This window comes from Vicia villosa, linkage group LG6, assembly GCF_029867415.1.
Source record: "Vicia villosa cultivar HV-30 ecotype Madison, WI linkage group LG6, Vvil1.0, whole genome shotgun sequence".
NCBI classification, from domain to species: Eukaryota; Viridiplantae; Streptophyta; class Magnoliopsida; order Fabales; family Fabaceae; genus Vicia; species Vicia villosa.
The window spans coordinates 106286544-106300662 of record NC_081185.1 but is presented as its reverse complement, the minus strand read 5'-3'; the positions used below and the strand labels follow the sequence as shown (position 1 = coordinate 106300662).

General features: G+C 34.0%; 2 protein-coding genes across 2 annotated transcripts; one reads left to right on the top strand and one right to left on the bottom strand.

Annotated features, from left to right (window-relative positions):
• Positions 1–3150: 3150 nt before the first annotated feature.
• On the top strand, positions 3151–6674 carry LOC131609483 (BTB/POZ domain-containing protein At3g08570). The gene is made up of 4 exons (XM_058881183.1): positions 3151–3817; positions 3968–4034; positions 4382–5545; positions 5720–6674. The coding sequence occupies exons 1-4, from the start codon at positions 3735–3737 to the stop codon at positions 6236–6238; spliced, it is 1833 nt and encodes a 610-aa protein (XP_058737166.1). The 5' UTR covers positions 3151–3734; the 3' UTR covers positions 6239–6674.
• A 138-nt stretch (positions 6675–6812) lies between these two features.
• LOC131609485 (4-hydroxybenzoate polyprenyltransferase, mitochondrial) lies at positions 6813–10989 on the bottom strand. Its single transcript, XM_058881184.1, has 9 exons — positions 10282–10989; positions 9870–10005; positions 9136–9257; positions 8532–8601; positions 8256–8405; positions 7892–8027; positions 7715–7811; positions 7357–7428; positions 6813–7167 (listed from the first exon to the last, which is right to left on the bottom strand). Exons 1-8 carry the CDS (start codon positions 10710–10712, stop codon positions 7359–7361), a joined length of 1212 nt encoding a protein of 403 aa, XP_058737167.1. The 5' UTR covers positions 10713–10989; the 3' UTR covers positions 6813–7167; positions 7357–7358.
• Between the last annotated feature and the right edge of the window lie 3130 nt (positions 10990–14119).

Genomic DNA, 14119 nt, shown 5'->3' with positions numbered 1-14119 from the left:
GTATGTATTCTTTTATTAATAAAAAAAACTAAATAAAATCTAAACCTAAAAATAAAATAATAACAAAAATTAATCTACAATTATCTAAATAAATTTATATTTTATTTAAAAAGATGAAGATAAAGAAACTAAAATCTATGGAATCTAAAATAAAAATTCGAAAAATGGTAACTCGAATAAAAATATGCAAAGATGTGAAAATGCAAGCTATTTTTATCAACTTTATCAAAAGTCTGTTTTTTCAGAATATGCAACGATGCGATGTTTAAATGATGAATGTACGTGAAATATGAATGCGATAATATCAAAAATGAATGAAAAACGGTAGGTCAAAAATTGGGGTGCGACACATACACTATCAAGCATCTTGTGTACCAGTTTATTTTGAGGTCTTATCTTGATCTAGTGCATGTTGTTTGGATGGATATCATGGTATAAAGTACAATAGCTCCTTTGATCTTCTTCTATATTGTTGAAATGTATCAAACATATTGTGTCAAATTTCAATTTAGCTATCACCAAAAGATATTGTGACAATCAAAGTACTTTCAAAAGCAGCATAAAACAAATATGATTGAATCGTGAAAAAAATATTAGGAGAACTTGAACAAATATGAAAATTGAAATTGGGAGACTGACGACTTCTTGTGTCGATAGTAAAATCATGCAAGGGAAAGTTAAGTCCAACCAAGGTTATATGCCTAGATTTAACTCTATTGTGAAACCATTTGTCTATGTGCTAAACTAGTTGAACGTCTTCCACAAATCAACAAACTAGCCCCACATTATCTTAACAACCAACTTAAACCACTACCCATCAACCAAAATACTACATACCACCATCCCCAACAACAAGTCAATTTCAATTTCCACCACACCCTAACTTACATTACTACATCTCAACCAAACTACTTCATACAACCAACTTTACAATAAGTCCATTTTAGCCTCCATTTTTCACCATACTAACTTACACCATAACTCTTTAACTTAATTTCAACTTTCAAACATCCCAACGAAAATTCTAATTTTCACCACACTCAACTTAAATCATTACTCCAACCTAACTTTAACTTCTAAAATTACAACAAACCTACTTTAACCCCTAGGTCTCTCAACATCCAACAAAAATCACATCTTACAAAAAGTCTGCTACTATCTCACAGTTAAAACATCAAGCTCATACACCAAACCACCATAACATAACTACAAAATCAGTTGACATTGAGAGATGAATTTTAATTTCGAAAACACAACTACAAAATTTGTTCTGGGTCAACCACCCCTAAACTACAATAGATCAAGGTGCAATCACTCCATTATCCCCTACCATTATCTAAGACAAAGAACAATCGTTATTAGGCTAGAGCCAACATCAAAGGACAAATCGTTAACGTGGAACCGAATTTCACCTTAGACTACAACATTAATTATGTAGTCTGCATCCTAGAAGCGGATAATTACCATGGAGCATCGTACACATGACATTCTATTGCTAAATCAGTTAATGCTCTAAAGCTGGGTTTTATCACTAGTGTAAGGAGAGGGGACATTATCATTTGGTATAATAAATGGCTCCCAAATGGTAGAATTTGTGACATAATTCTTTTGGTGGATGAACATGATATGCACGTACATATCATGGGTGTCTGCAATTATGGTGTTTGGAATTTTGACATCATCTCCACCTATCTTCCTCAATATAAAAAAATGGAGATGATTAATGTCTTTACTAACGACGACTCAAATGATATTCTTATTCGGGAACCTTTAGTATCAAGTACTTATTCTACCAAATCAGCTTATTTTTTGTTAACTTTGGAGTCCAATCCACTTCATATTCATACAATGACTTGGTCTTGGATGTAAAACCTCAAGTTACATGAAGATATTCGTCATTTTGTTTGAATCACCATGCATGGAAAGTTACCTACCAACTATACACATGTCACTCATCACATGTCAACAAATTCCTTTTGTTATAGACGTGGTGCATCTAACAAAACCATTTTACACACTCTTAGAGATTGCCCTAAGACCATGCAAGTTTGGAACAATTTCAGTTTTCCATCTCACATTCATTTTTATGAGGATGATATATATAATTGGATGAAAATTAATGCGGTCATCAGTCATGGTTCTTTATTTCTCATTTGTTATTGGATGATTTAGAAATCTCGTAACAGAGAATTCTTCAAAGACAACAACCGCTCTCTGAAATATTCTTAGCCAAAAATAACTACTCTTTTACACTCTACCAAACAGGCTTTTTGGTGGTTCTAATAACATATCAGCCCCTAGACTCGTGTCTTGGCACCCTCCCCCGGAGTATGTGATAAAAATCTATTGCTAATCCAGGGCCATCCGGCTTTGGTGGTCTTTTGAGAAACTCTTATGGAGGTCGGATCACATATTTTGTAGAAAGTTGTGGTTTCACCTCTAATATAAATGTCGAGTTTCAAGTCATTTATCATGGTCTTGATATTGCTTGAAATCATGGTTTCCAAAATATAATTGCGAGTCTGACTCTCAAACGGCTCTGAAGTTTATTTAAGTGGGTGTGCCTTCTACTCATCCTTATGTACCTCTGTTGAATCATATCTAATATCTTATTCATAAAGAGTGACAGTTTGTCCTTGTCCACACCTTACGTGAAAGAAATGCTAGTGCTGACTAACTTATTAATTTGGGAGTCTTACTTTTTCTAGAAACCGATAATATTTATCTCTCTTTTAATTAATATCTATTTAATCGACTATATGAAAATTCAATTTCCAAAAACTTAACTTTCTGATGTTTCCTTTTTTTCTCGGATAACGAGTACAACATTAATTTTCTTAAAACCATTATTTACAATTCTAAAATGAATTCTTAGTGTTTACTCTTTAAAAAAAATCTAGTGGCGAAGGTTTCTTCCAAGTGGTTTATATGAAAGTCTAGTTTCAAATTTAAAATATCTTTACAATTAGTACTAGCTTCATTATTAATCATACTTCCAAAAAAGGGAAGTAGATAAATCTGGAAAAGACAGGAGTGTGCAGTGATAGTGTCTGTAATAATTGCATCTTTATTGAGTTCCGTGTCAACTCAGTACCATTTCATATGTCCTTAGACCACTTTTCCTTTTTCAACATAACATTGACCCCTCCATCTCCACTCCACCAAATCAACACCCTATCATCTCTTTTGCTTTTCATCACATTACTACTACATGCTAATACTATTACTTGCCATTTTCAATATCCAAACACAATAAAGCATACTGTTATATTTAATTTAAGTTTTACTGTCACGTTTGAATATCAAACATACTAGTATAGTATAGTGATAGTTACAACACTGTTATGTATTTATTAGTATTTTTTATATACTGATAAAGATCACTAGATCAGAAACAAAAGCAGCCAAAAAGCAAAAGACTATACTACAAAGAAAGACCATGTTATGCTATGAAAATGAAAAGAAAAAGCTGTGTGTGTATTTGTGAATAATTGGTTGCTGTATGTTTGAGCCTTTGAGGGTGTTTTGGGTGTTTACTTCAAAATATTCCTGAACAATCTGCAACCACCCGTACAAATTATTTGATAGTATAATCATTCATATCTGTAGGCTACAGTTTGTGTTGCTGTTACTGAGACATTAGACATCACATGCAGACACACCTCAGGCACAAGAAGAAGGAGCTTCATTTTCTCTAGTTTTCTCTCCTAACGGATAGAAAGGGAGAAAAAAACATGGTTTCTGAAAACTCTATCTCTTCTTCTAAGCACTCTTCTACTTCTACTACTCCTAAGTTTTGCAACTCTTACACTACTAGGTAACTACTTCTATATGTTATGTTATACCCTTGTGTTTCACTACTTCATTTGATAGTAGATTTAACATGTAACTTCATGTGCTTTTTGTGAGTGTTGGTTTTGTTTTACTGTTGTTGGCATTGAAGTTTTGTTTCTCTTCTTGATGGCAGGATTTTTGCTGATGTTGCTGGTGACATTACAATTGTTGTTGATGGGGAGTCATTTCTGCTGCATAAGGTAAAATTTTCAACATTCATAGCCTTGTTCTGTTAATCAACAAGAACGGAGTCGTCTCAAGTTTTTTGAGGCCCTTGTGTAGGTTAGCCCGAGTTTAATTATGGCAAAATAAATAGAGGCTCGTTAATTACGATTTTACCTGACAAATATTTTATAAGGCCTTATTTAGCTATAGTTTGATCCTGACAAATTTAGGGTCCCTGTGCGGTAGCCCGCCTTACACGCCCTCAAAGACAATTCTGTGAAATAATATTCATATATTGTAATGAATTTTTTCAAGAAACAGAAGTTACTTTGAACTCTAAGCAAATGTACCTGAAGTTAATTTGTTGTTGTGGTTCATGTAGTTTCCTCTGGTTACTCTAAGTGGGAAGATCCGGAAGATGGTTGCTGAAGCCAACAAAGGTTCCAATGTTTCAAATTTGGAGCTCCTAAACTTTCCTGGTGAACACCAGACATTTGAACTTGCCATGAAGTTCTGTTACGGGATGAATTTCGAGATTACGACGTTTAATGTTGCCAGGTTGCGTTGTGCAGCCGAGTATCTTGAAATGACAGAAGAATACCGGGAGCAAAACCTCATTTCACGAACAGACATTTATCTGAATGAGTTTGTGTTTCAAAGTCTTCAGAAGTCAGTGGAAGTTCTATCTACCTGTGAGATGTTACCGCTGAATATCGTAGAGGAGATAGAAATCACAAAAGGATGTGTTGAAGCTATTGCAATGAATGCTTGTAAAGAGCAACTAGTTTCTGGTTTATCTAAGTTAGACTGTGATGGTGAGTCTAAGGAACTAAAGGAGGACTTTGTGGCATGGTGGATTGAAGATCTCTCGATTCTGCGTATCGATTTTTACGAGAGAGTTGTATGTGCCATGAGAAGAATGGGAGTTAGATCACACAGCATTATAGCTTCACTGATGCATTATGCTCAATCATCATTGAAGGGTATTGGGAAATGTCAATACTGGAATCCTTCAAGAATAAATTTGAGTCCAACCACTATAGAAAAGGACCAGAGGACGATCGTCGAATCTATTGTTAGTCTCATGCCAACAGACAAAAGCTCTTCCATGATTCCCTTGTCTTTCTTGTTTGGCATGTTGAAGATGTCCATTATGTTAGGTGCCCCCATTCCCTGTAGGCTTGAGCTTGAAAGAAGGATATCGTTAAGGTTGGAGATGGTTTCGCTCGATGATCTTCTTATACCGTCTCTGCAGAGTGGAGACTCCTTGTTTGATGTAGATACAGTTCACAGGCTACTGGTGAATTTCTTGCAGCGGATTGAAGAGGAAGAAACAGAAGACTACGAATATGAATCAGACGGGGTTGGTTCTAATGGCCATGGTTCTCTGCTAAAAGTCGGTCAGCTTATTGATGCTTTTTTAGCAGAAATTTCTCCTGATCCTTGCTTAAGTCTACAGAAATTCATTGCTTTGATTGAGATACTTCCTGATTATGCTCGTGTCATCGACGATGGCCTTTATAGAGCCGTGGACATTTATTTGAAGGTAAAATTTCTTTGACTATAGAGAAGATCTTTCTATGATTCCAATGTTTAGAACAAACCACGGTCTTCTCGATCATGCAACAGTTACACTTACGAAATAAATAAGTTGATTTAGTTTGTTATTCACTTTTCCTACTTCATGTTGACAATGCACCTATTTTTTCCCTCTGCTCAGGCCCATACTGCATTAACAGAACAAGAATGCAAGAAACTTTGCAAGTTTATAGACTGTCAGAAGCTATCTCAAGAAGCATGCAACCATGCTGCTCAGAATGATAGACTTCCACTGCAAATGGTGGTACAAGTCTTGTATTTTGAGCAGCTGCGCTTGAAAAATGCCTTGTCGGGAAGTTCAGGAGAAGGGCTACTATCACAGAGAATAAGTAGCGGTGTTCCAAGTGCAGCCATGTCCCCAAGGGACAACTATGCATCTTTGCGGCGAGAGAATCGAGAACTGAAGCTAGAGATTTCAAGATTGAGGGTTAGGCTGAGTGAGTTGGAGAAGGAGCAAATGTTCATGAAACAAGGCATGATTGATAAGGCAGGAAATGGAAGAACTTTCTTTACCTCACTTTCTAAAGGGATAGGAAGAATTGCAAATTTTAGTGGTCAAGGTGGAGGAAAGCATCAGAAATCGAGTAGGAAGTCTCGGGAGGGAAAAAATGGTAGGAGTAGGAGATACTCTGTCTCATAGACATTGTTCTCCTTAGTTAAAAGCTTTTACATCATCCTCTATATGACAATTGTAGGTGCTAAGCTGTCCTACCCAGTGACACTGCTTGTTGCAGGGACATAATACCTCCAGTCATTTCTCTTGGCATCCTCAAAATGATACAATGTAGTAGTACTTGTCAATCTTTCTTCTTAGATTGTGATTGGAAAGGAAAAAACATAACATGCAACAAAATGCACATAAATGGTTCATCGTGTTTTAAGTTTCCATAACTTCTCATGCAGTATATAATCGTTGCAAAAGCCAAATGATGAGATCAATAATCATCTGTCCATTCTGCCAAGTATTTCATAGGCACGTTACTGGTATGCAACGTGCTTCGCAAATCTGCAACTGTCATATTGTTGGTAATGTTGGGGTGTGTTTTATCTAATGAAAATAAAATGTATGGACATATTAAGTGAAACATGTAAGCACGTGCATAGTAGAAGAATTCTTGAGGTGTGTGCTCTTTTCTATTGTTAATGCAAGAAAATAGATCTTTATTATGACTTCATTATTCAAAATTGTTCTTGAAATGTTTCAAGTTTTTCAATGTTTCTGATATTTCTCTCATGAATAATAAATACTCTTCCATCTATTCCTATAACAAATATGATGCCCTTTCACTCATCCAAACGTGAGTGAACTAACACCATCACTAGTAAATACATACATGAGTGGACTAACACCAATCACTCCTTAGCTTGAAATATGGAACTTCAAATGGTAGTTACTGCGTTGGTATCTTACGCTTGTTCCCACAATTCAAATTGCGGAAGTTTTTAAGCATCAACTTCTTGGTCATAACCTTAAGATTGTGGAGCTGCAAAGTTGTGTCTCATGTGCCATAAAACAATCCTTTACTTCTTTTAAGATTATGTGACCTAACAGTGCCATATGAAGATTACCTGGAGAGTATTCGGATGGTGGCACCAGAAGAAAATATTTGATAAGTAGTTAATCATGTCACTTAACTAATTATCAACATTTCATCCAAAAGGAAAAACAAAAAGAACAAGTTTCAACTTCAACATTTAATGAGTATAAAAATTGTCTATAAACGAAAGGAACAATACAAAGGTACAATCAAACTTTACCCTTATGAAGAAAGTCTTCCAGCTAGGATTCCACCAAATATGATAGCTCCATACCACTTATTTGATACAAATCTGAAGGAGGGGGAAAAGAAACAAGGTCAAGTCGTAGTTTAATTTGAGAGAAATGAATGAAACATTATTACATAACAATAACTAAATAGCGAATCCATAAAATTTAGTCTTTGAAAAACATAATATGAAATTCCAAAAAAGTTTATGATAATCTCAGAATTGCTTTTCTGAGGTATTGACCATTAAATAAAATTATAATGAAGCTGCAATAAATATTCAAGCCAAAAAAGTTTTGTGACCCTTTCAGACATAAATAAATGTATGCAAAAAATCCTCCCAAACATACTTCCTATTGCAATCCGAACGAGAAGAAAGGTCAACTGTCCATATTTGCCAGCCTAAATGTCCAGATGCAACTCCCAGAAACGCATAATATGGCCACCCTGCTCCAGTCATATGAATCAGAACACAGAAAACAATTGTTTAACCCCAAACAGTTGTGAAAATGTTCATAAATTAATACCTAGTTCAGCATTAAATCCACTGAGAGCAAGACCACCAAGGCTTGCAATGCCAAACCCAGTAAGCCACTCCTTTGTGGAATCACCGAAGCGTAACGCTGTTGATTTAACTCCCACTTTTAAGTCATCTTCTTTATCCTGAATGCATAAGAATGTGATTAAACTGTTATAACCAAAAGGTGTGGAGGATACGGGAACAGAATAGTCTTGTCATTTTCTTCTTTTTTACTTAACATCTAAACTGTTAGAGACAGCACAATCATCTGAACATGGTTGAAATTAAAACTATACCATGAAGCAAATTAACGGTAGCACAGAGAAGCAAAATCATGGGGATCATGTCTTTCAAGAAACAACTGTTTTTACCTGATGTGCGTAGATAGTATCATAGATGAGAGTCCAACAAACTCCAGAGGCATAAAGTGGCAGCACAATAAATGGATCCAGATTTCCTTTAACTGCTGCCCATCCTAACAAAGCCCCCCAATTAAAGGTCAGCCCAAGAAATGCTTGAGGCTAACCAATATATCAGGAGAGCACCATATAAGAATGTATTGAGATCTTATATCAAAGATGACAGTTATGAACTAAGAAGAAAAATAAAATCTGCCAGAAGAAAATAGAAATGTGAAAATTCATTACCCAAAATGTAAACCTCTTCATCAAGGGATATGAGAAGACCAGCAACAAGGATGAGGCGCCCAAAACACGGCTACCAAAAATGCCAAACCAAACAATATTTAAAATATGGTCAGAAATCGTATTTCATATTTTGATTTAGATTTAATTATGCTTGCATACGAAATAATGAAACACATACAGACAAGTATAAGGATGATGGCACTTGCAAGCCATTTGAAGCAAAAGTTGTTAAACAAAAATGGATAAATCTTTGTGCTGAACAAAAAAATGTTTTGCAAGGTATACAGACATGAATACATGGTAGTGGATAAAGCAATGCTATACTCTTCTTGTTTCCCACACATTTTTATAGGTCTATTCCAAGGGAGAATCTAGGTTAATTTATTTCAGACACTATAATATTTAATCTTAAACATTTCAGAAGGATTTGGAGCTTTAGCAATCAAGGCCATACTACCATAGACAAGGACATGGAAAACAGATCATTGGTGCCGTTCTTTAATAACAGATTGAGATTATGGCATATTTAATTAACAGTTTAAAGCCCTGACATAACACAGATAGACATTAACCATAGATTTTGGCAGACAATACTAACACTAACCTATAATTATTCAGTTGTAGAAGAATACCAAGACCCAAAAGCAGTTGAAATCCAAGAAAAGAAAGCCCTTGAAAAGGTGTTAAAAGCCCACTAGCCACAGGTCTCAACTTTGTACGTTCTACCTGCAATATTAGATTGTATAAAACATACTCAGTGAGTCAGTAATAAAATTATTGTTAATAATATTGACACTAATGGTCATTTTACAATTGTCCCATATGGGATTTGAACTTTGTCCCTTGACACTATCAACAAAAACAAAGTATTGATATTAAAACAAACTCTACAAGGTTGCATCATAGGAACAAAAATCAAAGCAAAAAAAGACAGGGCAACCTAAGTCTCTAATGTTAATTCTCATGGGTGGGAAATATTGGGTTGGGTTAGAGTAATATAATCATATTTATCTATTAGCCTGGTACTTATCCTTGCAAAAAATAATATCTATTAGGTTCGTTGAAGATTGAAACAACAGGTAACTTTCACAAAAGTAAATTGATATGATTTAACAATATTTGAAGAAAAAATAATTACAAATTCTACAAGATAGAGAAGAATTTACAGGCCAAATGAAATGTTAAAGCCCTAGACTTGGCATGACTTGGCTACAGACCAACATATATCCACATACACATTCCTCATAGATTCATACAGCAGTTATAACAGAAAAATAGTATCTCAGCATCTCTTATTGCCAAAAAAAAATGCAACCATGAAAAAACAATGACATTTACCTTTGTATCAATATCCCGATCAATGAGATCATTAATAGTACACCCAGCACCTCTCAAAAGAAAAGCCCCACATCCAAACAGAGACAACATTTTAAAATCGGGAAGATGCCCTGGGGGTGCAGCCAAGGTTATTGACCTATCGTATGGAAAGAGATAACAAACTTAGAATGGAGCATTTTACTGACAAAAATACCTCCCTTCCCATGTTATAGAAAAAAAAAAGTATGTTTCTTTAACTTCTTCATATATATGCAATTGTGCGTCAATATCTTTCCGATAAATGAAAAAGGATCTCCATGGCCTCTAAAATTTCTGAGATGCTATCAATCTTCAAGGTGTAACCATATCTACTATCTACAATACATATCAAATCACTATCAAATATTCAAATTCATATCAATAAAGCTCTTACCACACACAAGGCCATAGAAGCAGCCATGTTCCAATTGGCTTGTCGAGGCGAGCAAGCTGAGCATAGGGCCGGACCAGCCTAGGCAAGTACAAGTCAATCCAAGAGATGCCCCCTCCTCCACTACCAACATTACTACTACTCTGATTCTTGTTTTCCTTATCCTGTCCTAATCTCGACGGCGACGTAGAAATGTACCCAACAAGTTGGAAATTTGAGAGTGACCCAACACTTTTACAAAATTCAATATCATAAATCCCAAACTGGGATTTCTTAAATGGGCTAAATGAATGATTTTGACCAGCGTTTCGGTTTATACATTGTTGAGAGGATATCAAAGGATTGAAAATGGTGTGATAAAGAGAAGCATAGAAACCAGAATTAAGGAACCTAGGTTTGAGAAACCTACGAGAAAGAATCAAAGGTGAAAGCATTCTCTCAAACACAGTAATTAACCAATTCTATTGCATTCAAACCCTAAAAAGATGGAAATTTTCAAATTGAGTTCAAAATATGCACAAAGGTAATTTTAACTCCACTTGCTTATAAATCTACAAGTTTAATAGAAAAAATTTATTAAAAAAAATGACTTTAAAGTTCGAATGAGGCTATGTTGATTGCACATACAGCGGCGGCGAGTGAATCTCCTCCTACGACGACGGCGGTGACTCTGCAAGTGGTGTTTGTTTGTTTGCTTTTGTCACTTTTTTTTAAAAAAAAAATTGTTAACTGGTTTAGAGTTTGTTATTATTGTTTTAGTTAATATTGAAAACTGGTTTTTCATATTTTAACCGGTTTTAAAATTGGTTTAATTTTTTGTAACCGGTTTTGTTAATTTGGTTTTATATCCAAACCATTTTAATGGATTTTATGTGGATATGGATTGGATATAGATAAATCTAAACCATAAACATTCCTATCATAAACACTTAAATAATTAATATATCAATGGCGTTCTTTTCACTTGTACTCTTTTATTTTGTTTTCCACGAGCTTTAGCATTACGTAGGAGTGTTTGTAGTGTGTTTGTATCAATTTTGAGGTAAAAATTCATCTAATCTAAAGATAAATTTTTTTCCATTTGATTTGGTTTTGAATGATGGATTAAAAGATTTGATTCAGATTTAATTTTGATCAATTTTTGGATATCCAAATTACAAATTATATCTTTTATTAAAATTATACAAATACAAATAAATAATATATTTGATATAATATATAACATATAATATATTAAAAATTCATATTATCAAATGAGAATGATCTATTATTGTTGAAATAAATGAAATAATAAAAATAATATATTAAATTAAACTAATAAATAATATTAAAAAATCGAGTATTCTCGAATAATATATTAACACAACATATCATATTAATAAAAAATAAATAAGTATAAAAATATATACATGAGGTTCGGTTCGATTTGGATCGTTTTGAAAAATCAATCTGAAATCCAATTCGAACTGAGCGGTTTTTACAAAATAACAGTCAAACATATCTAATAGTATTTAAGTTTTTGCAGTTTTTGATTTTTTTAGATCGGTTTGCAGTTTTTATTTGGATTGGTTTAGATTTGAACATCCCTAAACATTAGTACTGTGAAACTCACATTTTGGGCGGCTCGTATTTGAGCTTTTACAACTTCATAAGAGTTTTTTCTTATGGAAAATTCTTAAATCTTAAGATTTAAAATTTTCAAGTTTCTTGTGAGTTAAATAGCGGGTATTATTTAGTTGAAGTTTTTCAAAACTCTCGTAAAACTATTTTGAAAGATTCTTCTAGTGATTTTTTTTGTTCTTAAACTTTTAAAAAGATTTTTATGAAATCTTTTAAAATATGAAAAATAAAGTATCAGACGATCCTCTTAAAAAAGGGTAAAATTGAAAATTTAAAAGATCTCAGATATTATTATTTTTTTTCTAAAAAAAGTCTCTGATAGTGTTGGTAGGCGGGTTGAGAATTTCCTTTTTCTTTTTACATGTTTGAAATTTCTCAGAAATCATTTAAGATATATCTTGTCAAATATCAATAGTAAGATGTTGAATCTAAAATTGGGAGTTTATTTTTTAGACCTCCAAATTCTAGAATTTAAAATTGTTAAATCTATGAACAAACACAGTGAATTTGAACATTTCATCAAGCCATGTGAAATTTAAGATATATTGTGTCAAATATCAATAGTAATATGTGATTAATTAAAAATATCAATAAAATAGAAATAAGGTCATATATAAGACAAACTAGTTACTTCTTCATTTGCTTAAATCATGCATGTTGCAATCTCATCAAAAGTCTTGGGGCGGTTCAAACTTTAACATATAACATCAACAAATCTTATCAAGGTAGTGTCTAACTAGATTGGCTCCAAAGAACAATGTTGACCATGGTTCCATTTTAATGATCATGGTTCTCACATCATTGTTGTTTTAAAGTTGTAAGTTAGTGAAACAAGCACATCCATTATCGTCGATCGAAGACGAAGATACACAATATTGGTCATCCTTCTTATGTTGTGGTGATTAAGACAACAATTAATTTGGTCTAGCTGGTGTTTAATATTAGACAATGTAACATAGACATTGATCATTAGTAAATGGGAAGGAGTTTCATTATTGTAGTAAGTTGCATCTAGGCTATAGCTCATTATGGCTGAGCAGGGTAAGCAAAGTTCATTACTTTGAAGCCATTGATTAGTGGTAAAGACGATTTACCCTTACCAAATATATGTTAAAGAAGCCTAATTGTGCATGGAGAATGGTGGCGTGATCCATAGAGCTCTCATAGTATAACGTCACCTTCCTTAATAGAGGAAGCATTATACCATATATTCTTGCCAACGTTGTGGTTGAATTGTTCGGTCCAATCGAGTTTATCAATACAAAAGTATGAATCTTATCAACGAATAGAACCCCAACCTCGAAGTGAAAAATGATTAGTAATCGAAGGTATAATGGTTTACTAATAGTAAAAAGATTATGCTTTAAAGCAATAACCAAGCTGAATATGAGACCCTAATCGCAAGAATGGAATTGGATATTGAAATGGAAGTCAAAGACCTTATAGATAGAAGAGATTCAGAATGTGATAAGCCAATTTTATGGAGAATATCATACAAAAGAGTTATTGATAAAATATTTACATAGGCTAAGAAACTCTAGCTAGAATTTTCAATTTCTTTGAACTAACATATGTCTCAAGGGACCAAAGTTCCAGGGCATATATCATATCCAAGTTGCCAAGTACTCAAGTGGCAAAATTTCACCTTCTTGAGGGAAAAATCAAAACTTTGTTGATACTTAATTTCACCAGTAAGCTTCATTTTATAGATCTCTTCACCCCGTTCTTTTGTATGCTTCTTGCTTGCCTTCAGCCCGTCAATCAAGACCTAAGCCTTCTTCTCTAAGGACTTTCCTTCTTCTATTTCTCTAAGTTCTTCTCACTTTCTAACTTCTTTTTAACCTTTTCTAAATTAGAGTGAAGATCAGCTAAATCAACCTTCTCTTTCAAAGCCTTTAGTTTCTCCCTGATCTCATTAAGTTTCTCCTTGGTGAAGGTGGCCTCATCTTAGAATGTGACCAAGCCCGGAAATATGGAGCACATATACTACTATCAGCGAATAAGCTTTCTCGTGACTCAAATCTCCGGATCCTGGAACACCCCCACCAAGCTAGAAATATCCCTCATAGCCAAGCACATCAAAATTATTGTCCCATAACAAGGCGATGGTCGCTTGTAAAGAAACACCTTATGCAACTTGTTCTGCCACAAGTTGGGTATTTCCTTTAAGATTATTATCATGTTTATCCTTTTTATAACCCTCACTCTTCTCAGGTTAAGA